This window comes from Meles meles, chromosome 6 (genome assembly GCF_922984935.1).
Source record: "Meles meles chromosome 6, mMelMel3.1 paternal haplotype, whole genome shotgun sequence".
NCBI classification, from domain to species: domain Eukaryota; kingdom Metazoa; phylum Chordata; class Mammalia; order Carnivora; family Mustelidae; genus Meles; species Meles meles.
In genome coordinates this window covers 130,411,920-130,429,802 of record NC_060071.1, presented here as the reverse complement: position 1 = coordinate 130,429,802, position 17,883 = coordinate 130,411,920, and the positions used below count along the sequence as shown (strand labels likewise).

Sequence of the window (17,883 nt, the reverse complement as noted above, 5' to 3'; positions counted from 1 at the left end):
AGTATTTTGTCGTGCTCGAGTTAACATTTCATTACCTGAAAAAAGCATAGCTCATAATTCTTTCTGAAGCTTGACCTCGCTGGGTGTCAGTGATTTGCACAAGAGCTTTAGTGAGCAATTTCTAATTCCTTTCAATCAGTGATGTTTATCACTCACCAGGGAAGCTACTTAAAGTGAGAGATAACATCCTTCACCGGTGGAATTTAATGACATATGTTTATTTTATTATTTTTTAAAGTTTTTATTTATTTATTTGACAGAGATCACAAGTAGGCAGAGAGGCAGGCAGAAAGAGAGGAAGGGAAGCAGGCTCCCTGCTGAGCAGAGAGCCCGATGCGGAGCAATGACATATGTTTAAAATATTCCATAAAACAACTCAAAATTAATACCTGATAAACTCATTTCTATTTTTCTAAGTTCTCTTTCTAAACAGGTGTACCTGGGACCAAGGTGTCTGGAGGCAAGCTTTTCTTCTTTTCGGAGATCAGAGGCAAGTGTATTGTGCAGATGCAACAGGACAAAGAGAGATGGACCTAAAAACATCCACTGGGACACCTCCTTAGTTCCAGACATTTGTGCTGGAGACCAGACTGCTGGACAATCCAAGAATAGAAATATTACTGTTGCCCTCAAGGACCTGACTTTAGTCAGAAGATGAAAGAACCATGCAACCAAAATATTAGAGGTCGAATAGGGACCACGACCTTCAGTAAAGCTCCAGGAAGAACTCCCTCCTTATAGCTCACTGGGAATGCCCAGTCTTTAGGACCATAGGAGGCACAAAGTAAGGACTTCACATGAGAAAACCTCACTTGAATTTCATCTTAAACAATCAATAGGACTTTGTCACAAAAGGAGTTATTCAGGGTAAAAAGCAAGAGTAAGTAGAGACTTAGAAATGGAACATTTTGAAGCGTGATGGAAGAAACAGTATAATTGGGATTCCATCCTCTCTAAATACTAAATGTCTTTGGAATCTGTTCAGTTTCCTGTAACCTAACCCAGTCACCTAGTCCAGGCCACCATATATGTTGTCTGGATTATGGCAGTATGTTAACCCTACCAGTAATACAACCAATAACTACCATGCTTTCCAAGGAGCAATGAAATAAGTGATCCTTTGTGATACATGTCACAACTCCAACATACTATGGAAATACCTGTGATTTCTGTTAAGTGGGCGGCATTGTTAATACCACTGGGGTTTGTTGCCTGCATCCACGATTGGTGGAAATGCTTGTGTCACTAACGTCCCCAGAGGTGAGAGACAATAAAGACCTATCATCCAAACTCATGGACCCTCTTTATTCTACATGGCTGCAAATACCCAGTTTTGATTGCCGGTTTGGAACTGAAATGACAAAACATCTTAAACTCTGCCCTATAGGACTGGGTGAGTTACAGAGTGCTGACAAGCCTGGGTGTCAATCCCAATTTTGTCACTTAACTAATGGGTGGTCTGGACATTGCTGTCCTCCTCATAAGACCAAAAAGAATGCCACAGAAGGTAATCAATAAAAAGCATTTCAGCTGTCATCTCCTCTTTAGGACTAGTACTTCAGCAATTCTACAAGGGACTTGCAGAATCTCTGGCTGGAGGCCACAGGTTTTAATGAAGTGGTCCCATGATATTTAGTTTAGATTCTGTTTAGAACATATTAACTTTTTTTTTTTAAGATTTTATTTATTTGAGAGAGAGAGAAAAAGAGAGAGTGCAAGCAGGAGTGGGGGTGAGGGGCAGAGGGACACGGAAAAGCAGACCCCCCACTGAGCCAAGAGCCTGGACCCCAGGATCATGCCCCGATTTAAGACAGATGCTTAACTGACTGAACCACCCGGGTGTCCCTGGAACACAACATCTATTTTTTTCCCCTAAGATTTTATTTATTTATTTGACAGAGAGAGACACAGAAAGAGAGGGAACACAAGCAGGGGGAGTGGGAGAGGGAGAAGCAGGCTTCCCGCTGAGCAGGGAGCCTGATGCGGGCTCTATCCCAGGACCCTAGGATTGTCACCTGAGCCAAAGGCAGATGCTTAATTGACTTATCCACCCAGGTGCCCCTGGAACACAACATCTTAAACTCTGCCTCTCTTTCTCAGATTTTGCTCCTCACAGTGGGTTCAACAGCCACAAGAAACCATTTCGCTACCACAGAAAAGCCTTCCCCATCTCACCATCTTTCCAGTGTCCAAGGTGGCTAAGGAGGAAAGGGACATGCAGAAAGTATAAGGTAGGTGAGAATCTGAGTCTCCCAACTTAGGGAGCAGCGCCCCCCCCCCTCCGCGATACCCACACACATCCATATACATCAATTTTTTTAAAAACGTTCAAAAGGTTATGATAATCCTCCAAAACAGAGCAGGAAAAACTAAATGAATGGAGACTACTGGAGAGTTGCCTAACATTTGCAAACATGGAGAAAGGGGTGTCCTTCCACATCCTAGATGTTCCTGTTTGTTCGCTTTTAATTCCTTCCTTCCATTTCAATCGGCAGACACACTTAGGCCTCAGTAACTGCAGAACAGGTTTGGGAAGAAGGGTTTTGCAGCCCTATATCAGAGTAGCTCACTTCCACAAAGATCCACTGTATAATTTCAATGTGCCAAGCAGCATGCTGGGAATATGAAATGAACATGAGGTGGTTCCTGCTTCTAAGAAGGTCTCAGTCGAGTGGGATCCCTAAACAAGTCATGGCTGTCCAACGGGATGAGCACATAAGGCAGGTTTGTATTTAGCTCCCAGGGAACATGCAGAAGGTGGCAGCAGGAGCGCTTCCCACGGCTCACTGAGTCATCAACGGTGCCTTTCACGGTACCAGGCACCAGGCAGGTGAGCCAGGAAGAGAGAACTGGGCTGAAGCCCAACACTAGTTGTATGGCTTTAGCCAAACCATTTAATCTCCTTAGCTATTGTTTCTGCATCCAAAAAGTAGGGGAGCAATATCTACTTTTTTAAAATTGTGAAGATTAAATGAGCTAGTGTGTGTGTGTGTGTGTGTGTGTGTGTGTGTGTGTGTAGCACATTCCTGCCACATAATAGTTATTCTATAAATAGAAACTCTTTTTAAAATTATGTATGATGGGGACCTGGGTGGCTCAGTCAGTTAATCATCTGCCTCCGGCTCAGGTAATGATCCCAGAGTCCTGGCATGGAGCCCTGTGTCAGGCTCCTGCCTCAGCGGAGAGTCTGCTTCTCCCTCTGCCTCTGCCCCACCCCTCTGTCTGTGCTCTCCCTCTCTCAAAATAAATAAAGTCTTTTTTAAAAATTACATATGAAAATCTTTTTTATTTTAAATTACCTTAGAAAGAGAGAGAAGAGCATAAGCAGGAGGCAGGTACAGAGGGAGAAGGATAGGCAAAGACTCTCAAAGCAGACCCCAGGCTGAGTGTGGAGCCTGACTCGGGGCTTGATCTCATGACCTTGAGATCACAACTAGAGCCGAAAGAGTCCAACACTTCGCCAACTGAACTACCCAGGCGTCCCTGTATGAAAACCCTTTTAATGGCAAAAAATCTGCTTGCAGATTATCAGTTTCTTATAGGAGTCCTGAGATACCACGTAACATACTCATTTCTGTATCTTTAACAACTGGTAAAATACCAGTTTCACTCAATAAACATTTGTGTTTCTGAGAAAACTTTGAACCTCTCTGGAGAAACTTTCAAAGAAACCAGTCATTAGAAGGGTTTCTTTTTGTTTTTCTGCACCGATTAAAATCCAAAATGCAAAACTTAATGGAGACAAGAAAGCTAGGATCCTGGGCACTCTAAGTACAGAAATGAGGCCAAGTTTATGTATAAATGAGAGAGAAAAAGGATCTAATATATTTTTTAAAAAATATTCTACTGTTCTTTGATTGTGAGGAGAAGATTACTGTTCAGGAATACTATGAATATTGCTGAAATTTGTAGCTAGGCAAAAGCATTTTGAAAACAAATTAACTTTATTTTTGTCTTCCAAGAAAATATATTCAATGTAAAAAAAAAAGTCATGAAATACGAATGTGTCTTGAGAACTAGAACCCCCTAGGACCCCATCATGCACAATGATAATTACTGCTTACTGGGAATCTGGGCCCCAATTCCTGTCTAGTGCTCCACCAACTGCAGCAGGACTAGAAAAAAACCGACAACAGAGAAAAATGTCACATCTTACAAGGAGTTACACAGACCTGATGATGTTCTCCCACCAGCCCTAACAATGACCAGAGAAACTTCCTGAGCATCTAAAAAGTTCTTAGTCTCAAGTTCTTAGTTTTCTACCTAGTATAAACACTTGTTTCTGAGTTAAAAAAAAAAAAAAAAAAAAGAGTCCAAAATCCCTGGGGATATCCTACTGCTCTGGGAGAATTCCACTGTGATCAGATCAGTGCAAATGAAACAAGAACATATGATCCACATTTATTTTAAAACCCACCAGCGTTAAGTACAAAGAAAGTCTGGCAAAATGTAGTCTTGGGTCTGCTGAACCTAGAATTTTAAAAAAAGGTCAAGAGGTATAGCAGAGCCTAAGACACAGCAGGGCTAACTTTGTAAATGTGGACCAATTCATTTAAATATTTTTTTCTGGTTTCTCAACACTTTAGCAGTGGCAAGAACTTCCAAGTCAAGATTAGCCAATGTATATAAGTTTGGGCTTCAGAACATTGAGCTCTGACCAGGGACTCAGTATGGGCTAGTGGACGGCTAAATGGATTTTCGTATGCACGTAAATATATGTGTGTACAGGTACACATAGAAGTTATGGGCTTATATGTATACATAGAAATTACACATATACACACCTACATACAATTTCAGAACTTTTGAAAGTCTTTAATAATCTAACACTTGCTATGAACCTCCAACAGAGGGGGCCCAGCATGACCTGACATACGGGCCCCTAGCATCTCCATTTTTCTTGAGTTGCCGCATGGGATACCCTTGGCGGGGAATGCTGGATTCTTAAACTCAAATGGGACGCGATGCCTGGGATGCAGATGACTCCCCACGTGCAGTCTCACTCCTTTCATTCAAGGATCCATTCAACGGACAGTTATTAAACACCTGCTTTGTGCTTTATCCAGGCTTGATGCAAACTGAGCCTTCTCACCCTACACTTGAACTCTCCCCTTCTTTTGTATGTAAAAGAAAACCAAAATAGAAGCCCACCACTTAATAGGAGAATGTGCTCCTGCAGACATTTCTGTGTTTTCTCTTTCCTGCTTGCCATGGACTTCCAAAGGCTTATTTTTACTCCCCCGACACTCTTCCTGTTTATGGTCCCATGTGAAACTATCGGTGTTACAGAGCGAGGCTGCCTGGTGAAGATGACAGGGTGTGCCTGTCGTCCAGGGCAAGGGGGGCCCTGGGGAGGCAGGGGGTGAGAGAGGAAACAAGTGTTAGCAAAGTTCTTGCCTGTTCCCAGTTCTCCTGCCCTGTGCTCTGGAGAGCTGAATCCCAGGGCAAATATCAACATGCTCTCCAGCTCTGCCCCGTATCCGGGGATGGAACCAAGGTGAGGGGATTTGTTTGCCTTCCTCCTCCTAATTACCCCCTTGGTGCGAAAACAAGAAGAGAGCGCGGATTGATCACAGAGTCTTGCCCTCGCACAAGTATGCCCGGGATGGGGATTGCCAACCCCTTGCAGAAGCCCTGAGGCCAATGACAGGGAGGATCCTGTCCTGAGGCTTGGAGCGGCCCAGCACGGAACAGTGGGGCCAAGGTAAACAGGCTGGGCCTGGGCCCCCGGAACCCTCTGCACACAGGAGATGAATCACAGAGCTTCTGGCCCAGCTGCAAGCTCACACAGCGGGCTGCCAGGGAAAGCCCAGGCCAGCTGGGCCCAGGCCTCTCCTGATGGAGGCTGCAGGTCTTACCCCTCTGTGCCTCCCGCTGCCATGCTAAAAGGCACGGGGAAGGGGGCAAACACCAAAAGTCTCCCCAAGACAGCTGTTCCCCAGGACCCTCAAGCTCTCAGTACAGAAAGCAACGTCCCACAGCCTCTCTCTAAATGTCCCCATGGCTCACTTCTGAAGACCTCTCAGGTGTCATCCCACCACACGTATGGTTTGCTGGCCTCTTCGGGGCAGTAATTATCCTTATTTCCCATGTCAAAGGGAAATGAGGCCCAGAACTGTGAAATTAAGATTTTTAAAAAATTCCTGCTGCCCTTTGCACTGTGCAAAGCAGCTGTACACACATCCTGTTGCCCAGCCTGGCCAGGGACGCTCAGCCCCACTTCCCAGGTGAGGAAGGGCAGCTCCGGGGAGAGGACCGGCCCAGAGACACACACAGACCGAATCTGCTCCCTACCCTCCCGAGGATTTAGTTTACCTTCACTGAACCATCTGGCCTCCCAGGAGACTCTTCCACGAGGTTGGTCACTGGCACAGGCCTGGTGCCCGGGGGCGGACAGGTAGAAACATGACTGGGGGGCTTTCCAGAGCTTTCAATAGCTCGAATGAAAGCATTTATAAATCCCCTGCTACTGAAGTAGAAAGATAAATGCCACAGGGTTAGAAATATCTGGTCTTTCTCCTAAACCTTGTTCTTCCTTATCCAGGATGAGTTAAAGGCTTTTCAAAGCCGAAGTCCACCCTGACGACACAGGTCCAGGCGTTCAGAAAGGATCCAGGGGTTTCTCTACCTGGGGCTGCATCCAGACACTGTCCACACAGCCTGGGCCACTCACCTCACTGCCTCTCATTTTTCCAGGGCCCCAAGGCATGCTGCTTGCCACCTCTGGGCCTGGAAGAGTGCGTGGAGGTGAGGAGATGGAGGCCTTCCCCTGGGCCTGGCCCTCGGCTGCTAAAGAATGAGGAGATTTGTTTTCCAGCATCCAGAAACTTGTTTACATAACACAATACTGTGGACTCACAGCAGTTATCTAGAAGCCCTCATATCTGTTAAGGAAACAGGAATTTTTCCTCAGACTACACTTATTATACATCTTCTTTAAAAACCTTTTGATTCTATTTATGTCAAAAATAGACCCCATGGTTGGGGTGCCTGGGTAGCTCAGTCAGTTAAGCATCTGCCTCTTGGTTTTGGCTCAGGTCATGATCTCATGGGTTGTGAGATCAAGCCCTGCATGGGGCTCCAGGCTCAGCAGCGAGTCTGCTTAAAGATTCTCTCCCTCTGCCCCTCCCCCGACTCATGTGTGCACAAGCGCTCTCTCAAATAAATAAATCTTCAAAAAAAATTTTTTTTCTTAAATAAACCTCATGGCAAAATATGTGTATCTGTTCAGAAGGTCTGGAACGTAACATGGCAAAATGATAAACATGATGACTCCGGGGCACCGCCAGGCTTGGGAATCATGGTGAAAGACTTTGGAACTTTGGTTGAAATCCAGGTTCATCCATTTCTTAGTGGTATATCTCGGATAAGCTTCTTACCTTCTAGACTCAGGATCAACGAGGAAATGGGGAGAAAGCTCTCTGCCTTGCAGGACTGCTGTCAGGGCCGGAGATGGCACACGTCACATTCCAGCACACAGCACAGACTCAGGAAGGGCTGGCTGTGATCTATCGCTACATCTGTAAAAAAGGATGGCTGCCGAAAGGCCGTACCACTAGCCTCCCGTAGCTACAGAAACTGTCTCCTGCTGAAGGAGAGCGCTAACAGTATCACTCCTCATTCCACGGTCCGAGTTTTGCCTTTGCTTCTCCAGGGTGACCCTAGACTACAGGCCATTGAGCTCCTGGTGGAGACCAAAGTGTGTTGGCTTTTCTGCATTTGCTTCACCCGTGCCCTCGCCCTAAATCCATTCTTCCCCTCTTCTCCAGCAGCTCCATGGCCTGTGGGCTGAGGGGTTGCCTCAGCAGGGCCCTGTGCCCTTTGACTTCCAGCTGGGATCTGCCAGGGGGAAGCACCAGCACAAGATCTGGGCACTTATTCCCCTCCCCCTCCCCACTCCACCAAATACGGGGCAGCGGCTCGGTCTTTCCTATAGTCTCTCCTCCATGACTCTAGCTCTGGCTGCCTCTGTAACCAGTTCTCTCATTAAACCCTCTTCAGATAAAACTTTTTTGAAGATGCCATCTGCCTCCTGCCAGGACCCCGACCAAAACAATGAGGGAAGAGGTTCTCTTGGGGGAACTGTAATACTGTTAAATTGACATCGGAAAATGGAGACACTTTTATAATTATAAATAATTATAAGCTTTGGAGACAGATTAATCATGTCCAGCTCAGAGAAGGACTCTGATTTTCATCACTGGAACCTCTAGGAATTGAAGCAATTTTCATCTAAGTATATAGGTCACTGGGAAAAAACAGCCTGAGCCTAGAGACCCTGACATTTCCACAGTGGGGAGTCTACCTCCCCCTTTCTGAAGCAATAAGAACCCCGGGGCAGGAGAGAGAAGAAACCAGCTACATAGGCTGTCTCATTTGGATCTGACAACAACAGCTTGGTAAGCATGACTATTATCTCCACTTTTCAGGTGAGGAATGGAGTCATAATCTTGCCCAAGGTCACACTGCTGGTAAATGGAAGGAGGAGGATCTGAGCAGTCTAACCCGAGTCTGCATGCTCCTAATCTGTGTGTTATAAGCGTCCCCCATGGGAAGGCCAGGAAAGGTGGCTAAGAGCGAGGAGAAGCAAAGGCAGGCGGGGGGCCAGGGATGGGAGGGTACAGCCTCTCCCTAACTGCCTCGGCTTCTGATGGTACCTTCCCATCATGAAAGGTCCCCCACAGTAAAGATGGGGTTGTAGGGACATATTTCAGCCCCTGACCGAGATCATCAGTCACAGAGACTAACCAGAATGGAGAGTGTGTGTAAACAAAATGCTCCAAGGGACTGTGGCTTGTAAAGAGAGACTGTGATAAACTAGGATTCTTTGCAGTGTATTAAATACCAACCCAAATCCTGCCTGAACCTTTAGTCTGCAAGAAATCTCTCTCTCTATGCGTAGACCCCTCTAATAACACACAGCCTAAGGACAAATGTTACCCAAATTTGAAAAATGATCCAGAGACAAATGCCTAAACAATGTTTTTGAGAGAGAAAAACAAATACTGTTGGACACACCTGCCAAATTCATCCACAGAGAAATTATTGGTAACTCTATCACTTTTAAAGGAAAATAATCCCTTGGGCCAAATAAAACACCAAAAACACACTACATCTATCCAATGCCATCGTCCTAAATCTAACCCAAGTACAGTGCTTGTTAACAGGCCTTTATTCCACCTGCAAAGCAAGGCAACATCCTTCTCAAACCTACCAGAAATTTAAGTGAGACCACGGCATATTACAGACTGACGTACAACAGAATAAATATCACTGTAACATGATTTGTAGTCTGGACACAGTGGCTGAGTCCTGACTCTCATTCTGTTTCCCATAACATTTGCTTTTTCTCTGCTTAAATCTATATCCCTCTTGCTGAAAAGGGAAGGTGTACGGGTGAGTGGATGAAAGATTCAGCCTTGTGCCTTTACCTATCGTTCAGTCATCCAAGGAGAAAATCAACCGACAAGGAACAGTATTTGTACTGAATAGTAGAAAACAGCACACTCAGATGTATGTCAAATGGTTTCCTAGTATTAACACCCATGCTGCCAACCAATCAGCCAATCTGTATACGTGTTTTTCCCTAATGCAATCTTGAACCACTCTGTATTCTAGCTTTTTAACTGGATGACTGCTGCACTGGGCTCATTCTGCAAACAAAACTGGCTGCAGAGATTTTGAGAGCAGCAAAAGGTCACCAAAAGTGATCTGCAAAGCCCTCGGGGCTCCGTCTTACCAGTTGAGCCAGCCTGAGAAGCCTTGCCACTCATCTGCTCCTCGGCACTGATGAGCTGCAGGTCTGTGTATGAGGGATCAAAACTGGGGCTACTGGTGTCTTCAGAATGTGTGGTCCAGCTGCTCTCAGAGGTCAGAGGGCATCTCCTCAGGGAGTCGAAGGAAGGGCACGTCCAGCAGGGCATGGTCAGTGGCAGGGCTGGGGGACAGACCAAAAGCAAAAGCAAGCAGTATAAATAGTTGTGTTCTGTTGGTCTTCCGTGCTTGTCTTACCTTGATGGTGCTTGGATTCTGTGAAATCTTGACAGCCATACAAGGCAAGGAAATGATAGAAACATCACTTATGATAGACAGGGGAAAATGACTGACTGAGAGCTCACCGTCAGTCAGTATCAAAACCAATACCACGAAGAAGGGAGTCTCCTGACTCTCAGATCGAAGAAAATCTCGCTAAGGAAGAGCAGGATTTCCAGCTCTAATTCTATTTCTAAACTGCGATTTCCGCTTCATCCAAACCAAAGCTTCATGAGTCCTGCCGTTTCCCCCTTACCCTGCCTCCATTTTTAGGGGCATGCCAACAATCTCAGGAAAACTCACCCAATTACACTGCAAAATCAGAGCTAGGCTAGGTTACGGGGGATAAGAGAAGATAGGTGAATATGGACGTATTCGCCTAGGAATGGGATACGGCCCTGCTTGAGGTTGACTGTAAATGGAGAGTCTGCAGACCAGTACGGATACCACGTGAGATTTCCTGGGGCTGCTGATTGGTAATACAATGGACAAGAACTTCCAGGTGGAAATGCACAGGGCTTGACTTTCTCTCCTGAACGCCGAGCACCAAACTGAGACTTTCAAAACCGCTTTGGAAAATTTCTTTTTTTAAAACGAAATTTTCGAATGTTCTTCATTTGTCTTCAGTAAATAACCTACCATATGGTTTCTCCAAGGTGTTACATGAGGATCTTCTCGCAAATTTATTAACAAGTACTAAAAACAAGGGCCGAAAGGAGTGTGGACAGGGGAGGAAGAACAAAAGAGAAGGCTATTTCGTCCTCACGAAATGTCAGGCACTTTTACAAATATTACCTCATTCCACTACCAGTTCTGAGAGACAGGTAGTGGTGTTATTTGACACAAGGGAAAACTGACTCGAGAGGTTAAATGGCTTGTTCAAGAAGGGTCAGTACTCTGGGGTTCCTGGGTAGCTCAGTCGGTTGAGTGTCCAATTTCTGCTCAGGTTATGATCTCAGGGTCATGGGATTGAGCCGTGTGCTGGGCTCTGTGCTCAGCACAGAGTCCGCTTTCCTTCTTCCTCTTCTCCTCCCCCTTCTCTCAAAAAATAAATAAAATAGAATCTTAAAAAAGGGGGGGGGGCGATAGTTCTCCTAGCTGGAGAATCAAAATTATAGTGTTGGTTTTGGAGAAATATGGGTTAAGATAAAATTGAGAAAAAAGAATAAACAGCAATATATGTGACATGTGGAACAAATATGAAACCACAGAGAATTTTCATTTAGTATTCTCTTACACATTTGTAAGACATGTAGGTCTTCTCTGTCTGGAGTACTCATGGCTCACTTTGCTTTTACTTTAAAAACGTTACCCTTTCGGGCCCCTGGGTGGCTCAGTCGATTAAGCATCTGCCTTCAACTCACGTCCTGATCCCGGGTTCCAGGGACAGGGTCCTGCATCGGGCTCCCTGCTTAGCCGGGAGTCTGCTTCTCCCTCTGCCCCTTCCCTCTGCTCGTGATCTCTGTCAAATAAATAAAATCTTTTAAAAATAAATAAATAAAAATGTTACCCTCTCAGTAAGGTATTTCTGAACTGTTCTCTGCAAAGATGCAAAGCCCTTCTCTCCTTCATTTCTCCTTAGCATTATCACCATCTAATGTACTACATATCCAGGGTCTTCCCCACCAGAGTTTAAGCTCCTTGGTGGGAAGCCAGAAATTTTGGTCCATTTTGTTTACTTCTGTCCCCCCATTCCTAGAATAATGTCTGGTGTGAATAGGTACTCAATGAATATTTGTTGGTTATGTCAACAGAAGCACCAGAAATCACTCATAACAGTCTATGGTAAGTACAGACTCTTAAAACTAAACTTGTACCTATAAAACTCGAAAGGCTAAAGAAGTAAAAATAAACCACCAAAAAGCCAAAAGCAAAGCTGAACTTGTAAAGACTTTTTATAGGACTGCTATTTCCTACAGTATAATGGATTAGATGCTTTAAGCTATTGGGAAAACAAAATTAAAATATTAGGAAAATGTAGTAACATTATTTAAAATACATTACAGCATGAGCAAGAAAGCAAAGAATTGTCAGAGGCCAAGTTCAAGTTAAAACCCAGAATGGTAAACAGCACACAACCTGATTTTCACACCCTGAGGCTTGTAAACAAACCAGGGAGACTCTTGAGTTTTTTTTTAATGTCTTGTGAGAAGGCAAAAGGAGGAAAAACCTATGGCTAACTCAAGATGGGAAATCTAACAAAAGATGTGATGCATGAAGCCTGAATTCCCAAAGGGATCTGTTCAAGGGTAAATTAGGAATAAGTTCTACCCCCAAGCTAAGGATAGCAAAGACAACGGTCTGTCTTAAGGTTGGGTACAAGCTAGAGAAAAGAAACCTGAGAATTTGTAACTATAAGCTGTCCCACATAGGGGTTTACAGCTAAAACTACTTGTGTGGTCTGAAAAACCTTCCAGTTTGAGAACACAGTTGAAGTATTTGCAGGTTGATGGTGGCCTCAGGCACCTGGGAAAAGCAAATACTAACGGGGCGACGGGGTGGCCCAGTGGGTTAAAGCCTCTGCCTTCGACTCAGGTCATGATCTCAGGGTCCTGGGATCGAGACCCGCATCGGGCTCTCTGCTCAGCAGAGAGCCTGCTTCCTCCTCTCTCTCTGTGCCTGCCTCTCTGCTTACGTGTGATCTCTGTGTGTCAAATTAATAAATAAATAAAATCTTTAAAAAAAAAAAAGCAAATACTAACCCTTTCTGGGGGAAGATACCTCAAAGCCAGCCTTCCCAGACAGACTGTTCCTCAGTTTCACATGGAAAAATCAAATAATAAATAAATTAAGTAAATAAATAAATAATAAAAATAAGTAAATCACAAAATATATAAGAAATCAAGTTACCATAAACACAAACCAGAGAGCCTGTAAGGTGTAGGGGTGGGGTTGGGAGGTGGGGGGGAATAGCAAACAGAATCAGACCTGCAAAGAATTCAGATTCTAGAATTATTAAGCAAGAAATATAAGTATATTTACTACATTTAAGGAAACAAGAAAAGAAGAAAAGAAAATGAAAATATTGGAAAAGAACACATAGAACTGAAAAAGAACTAAATGAGCTTCTGAAGAAGAAAAATACTACTGTAAATACAAAATTGTCCAGACAGCACAGAAAGACACAGAGGGAAACATGAAAGACAGATTAAAACATACGGGAGCAGTGCCTCACTGGCTCAGTCCACAGAATGTGCGACTCTTGATCTCAGAGTTTGAGATCCCATGTTTGAGTGTAGAACTTAGTTAAAATTAAAATATTTAAAACACATGGGAGAGAAAATGGGAAGGCCTTGTAGATATCTGTATAAACTGAGTTCCTAAGGAGAAGAATGAGAGAATGAGAGGCAATATTTTTAAAAAAACAAAGCAAAACAAACAAAAAAATCTTACTGAGAATTTCCCAGAATTTATGTAAGATTTTATTTGTCATATTAGAAATTCCATCTCTCAAGAAATGTAACCAAAAACAAGTGTGCAAGTAGACATCAAAACTATACAAGACCAAAGACAAAGAGAGATCTTAAATAAGATTACTTTTAGAGGAATTATGATTAGGCTGACTACCACCTTTACCACAAGAGAAGCCAACGCACACTTCAATGAGCCGACAGAAAATAACTGTCAAGTAGGATTATATACTCAGTGAGGAGATCTTCAGACGTCAAGGGAATAATAATGATAATCTAAACAAACAAAAACTACAATTAATTTGAAAGAAGGAAAGATGAGAAAAAGAAGCATGATATTACAGAAATAAACTATATCAGTGCTTGATAATAAACATAAATGGACTAAAATTGCCAGCTTAAAAAAAAAAGACTAGCAAGCTGAAAAAAAACAAATGAAATCCAATGTGCTGTTCACAAAAGACACATCTAAAATACAAAGATTTGTCAATGATGAGAGTAAAGGGATGAGAAAATCAAACAGGACAATATATTAATGTGTTATATATAATGCTACATATATAATACATATGAATATATAAGATAATATATTAATGGAAAGAATCTGATATATTGTAGCCTATAGACTTTAAAGTAAAAAGCAATACTAGAAAGGGTCACAATAAAATGATATGTTTTAACTCATCAGAAATATAATAATTCGGGGCGCCTGGGTGGCTCAGTGGATTAAGCCGCTGCCTTCGGCTCAGGTCATGATCTCAGGGTCCTGGGATCGAGCCCCGCGTCGGGCTCTCTGCTCCACGGGGAGCCTGCTTCCTCCTCTCTCTGCCTGCCTCTCTGCCTACTTGTGATCTCTCTCTGTCAAATAAATAAATAAAATCTTTAAAAAAAAAAAAAAAGAAATATAATAATTCTAAATTGGTATATATTTAATAACTTAATCTCAAAATTATTAATACAAAACTGACAGAACTGCAGAAAGCAAGAAATGTCCATCATCATAATGGGAGATTTTTAAAAACACCTCTCTCAGTAACTGATCAAGCCGGCAGAAAAATCAGCAAGGAAACAGAAGATATAAACAACAAAATGAACAAGCTGATCTAAAGGTCATACATAGATCAACAGATGAAGAATACATCCTCAAATACATTCCTCAAAACCCACATCTAGAACTCTTATAGCAAGTGACCACGTGCTATGACATAAAGCAGATTTTAAGACATTACAAAAACTGGTATCAGACCATGAACACCGATCACAATACAATGAAGTCTCTAGTTATCCAAACCACTTATCTAGATACGACTAGCATCTATTTATCTAAACTAGACAGAAGACAATTTGAAAAATTCAGAAACTAAGAAACATACTTTCAAATGATTTGTTGGTCAAAGAAGAAATATTAATGAATATTAGAAAATATTTAGAACCAAACAATAATGATAATAGTATTTGTTAAAACTAAGAATGCAAGTAAGCATTACTATCAGGAACAGTTGTATTGCTTATATTAAAAAAGAACTGAAATTTAATACAATAAGCTTCCAACTTATCTAGTTACAAAAGGAATGGGGCACCTGGGTGGCTCAGTCATTAAGGGTCTACCTTCGGCTCAGGTCATGATCTCAGGGTCCTGGGATTAAGCTCCACATCGGGCTCCCTGCTCAGCAAAAAGCCTGTTTCTCCCTTTCCTCCTCCCCCTGCTTGTGTTCCCTTTCTCACTGTCTCTGTCAAATAAATAAATAAAATTTTAAAAAACACAACAACAACAACAAAAAGGAGCTGCAAAATAAAATAAAGATTTCTAGGAAAGATTTTATTTCCAGGAAATAAAAAATTATTTCTTAGAAAGAAAATAATAAACATAAAAGCATAAGTTACTGAAATTAAAAAATACATAGATTAAAAAGTTCTTTAAGAAGATTATGTAATAGAATTGAAAAACTGTCAAGAAAAATCTAAAAAAAAAGAGGGCACAAATAACCTTAAGAGTGAAAAAAGACACATAATTACAAATGCTACATACATTTAGAAGGCAATGAGGAGAAATAATGAATGTGTTTACACCAATATATTTGAAAAAAAGTTAACACTGTAGAAGTTCCAGGAATTTATAACTTCAAAACTGATTCAAAAAGAAGGTTAGAAACCTGACTTGTCCAATAATCATCAAAGTTAAGCAATCTTTAAACTTTCATAAGAAAATGTCAGGACAGATAGTTTTACTGAAAAGTTATATCAAAAAGTTTTTTATTTTTATATTTTTAAATTTTTTTTATTTTTTATTATATTATGTTAGTCACCATACAGTATGTCATTAGTTTTTGATGAAGTGTTCCATGATTCATTGTCTATGTTAACACCCAGTGCTCCAGGCAATATGTGCCCTCCTCAATACCCATCACTGGGCTCATCCATTTCCCCCCACAAAACCCTCAGTTTGATTCCCGGAGCCAATAGTCTCTCATGGTTCATCTCCCCCTCTGATTTACCCCCGCCCTTCATTTTTCCCTTCCTTCTCCTAATATCCTCCATGCTACCCCTTATGTTCCGCAAATAAGTGAAACCATATGATAATTGCCTTTCCCTGCTTGACTTATTTCAAACTTTAAAGAAAAAAATTTCAATCTTTCAGAATACAAAAAGAGAGACCACTCATCAACTCATGTGATGAGGTTAGCATTTCCTGACATCAAAACCTGACAGTGTGTATCTGATTAATACTTATATTCTCTAAAATGAGAATGACAGTCCAACCTCAATCAGGACATAGATACAAGAATCTCAAATAAATTACTATCAAAGAGAATTCAGAGATTGAGGAAAAGGAGAACTACCTCATGACTAAATTGGATTTATCCAATGAATGCAAGGTTGGTTTAACACCGTATTTCTCAATTTTTTTTTTCATTACTGCCCCACTGACACATTTTTCCCCCAATCATCCTCTCCCTTGAAGTCCTCCTTCCCCAGTAGAATATTATGACCAGGAAATTGATATTAATACAATCTACCAATCTCACTCACATTTCCCCAGTTTTACATGTACTCAGGTATGTATTTAGTTCTATGTCATGTTATCAGTGTGTAGGTTGTATGTCTACTGTCACAATCAGGATGCAGAACAGTGCCATCACCACAAGAATATTGACTTTTATTCATTTCTACTTCTTCCCCTCATTCCCTGTTCCTAACCTAGGGCAATCACTAATTTGTTTCTCATTTCTATAATTTTGTCATTTCAAGAATGCTATATAAATGGAATCATGCAGTATGTGACCTTTTAGGATTGGCTGTTATTATTCATCATAAATCTCGGAGATTCACTCAAGGTGCTGAATGTATCCATACTTCATTCCTTTTGATTGTTGAGTAGTGTTCCACAGTATGGACTAACCACAGTTTAACCAGTCACCTCTCATTGAACACAGAGTTTCTGGCTCTTGGGTATTATGAAAAAAGGTGCTTTGAATATTCATGTATGGTTTTTGTATAGGTTTTTGTATGAACCTAGGTTCCCATTTCTCTGGGATAAATGCCCCAGAGTACAACTGCTAGGTCATACAATGGATCATTCATGTATTGCTAATGAGAATATAAACCATAAAAATGACTTTGGAAAAGAGTTTGACAGTTCCTTATAAAACTAAACATGCAATTCATTTCTCTGCATCTTCACTAGCATTTAGCATTACCACTGTTTTTATTTTAAGTCATCTAATATATGTGTGATAACTCATTTTATTTGCATTTCCATATTGATAATGATATTGAACATATTTCCAGGTGCTGATTTGCCATCTGTATATCCTTTTCAGTGAAACATATATGTATGTCTGTTGCCCATTTTAATTAGATTGCTTAGTTTTTTTCACTGTTGAGTTTTGAGGCTTCTTTATATATTCTAGACACTCGTACTTTGTCAGATATGTGGTTTGCAAATATCTTCTCCCAGTGTATAGCTTCCTTCTTTATCCTCTTAACAGGGTCTTTTATAAAGCAAAGTTTTAATTTTGATGAGCTCCAGTTTATCAATTCCTTTTTAAATTTTAATAAGACAGATATATTGTACATCTATCATGTACTATATATGTAACTATGCTGTACACATAAGAAGAATAAGATTTCTTTGCCTCAGGGGCACCTGGGTGGCTCAATGGGTTGAACCTCTGCCTTCAGCTCAGCTCATGATCTCAGGGTCCTGGGATCGAGCTCCACATTTGGCTCTCTGCTCGGCAGGAAGCCTGTTTCTCCTCCCCCTCGCCTGCCTCTCTGTCTACTTGTGATCTCTGTCAAAGAAATAAGTAAAATCTTTTAAAAAAAAAAGATTTCTTTGCCTCCTCAAACTATTTTTAGCCCCATTAGAGGTAATATCACCTGTTGATAACATGGGGGTTAACATTACTAAATCAGGGGTGCCTGGGTGGCTCAGTGGGTT

General features: G+C 41.8%; 1 protein-coding gene across 6 annotated transcripts in view; it reads right to left on the bottom strand.

Annotated features, from left to right (window-relative positions):
* The window catches only part of STON2 (stonin 2), a 150,932-nt gene that overhangs the window by 81,470 nt on the left and 51,579 nt on the right, over nucleotides 1–17,883 (bottom strand). For all 6 annotated transcript variants that reach the window (XM_046009677.1, XM_046009678.1, XM_046009676.1 and 3 more), the window contains one exon: nucleotides 9,740–9,937. In XM_046009677.1, the coding sequence (XP_045865633.1) occupies nucleotides 9,740–9,937 (198 nt within the window). The remainder of the gene's footprint in view (nucleotides 1–9,739; nucleotides 9,938–17,883) is intronic.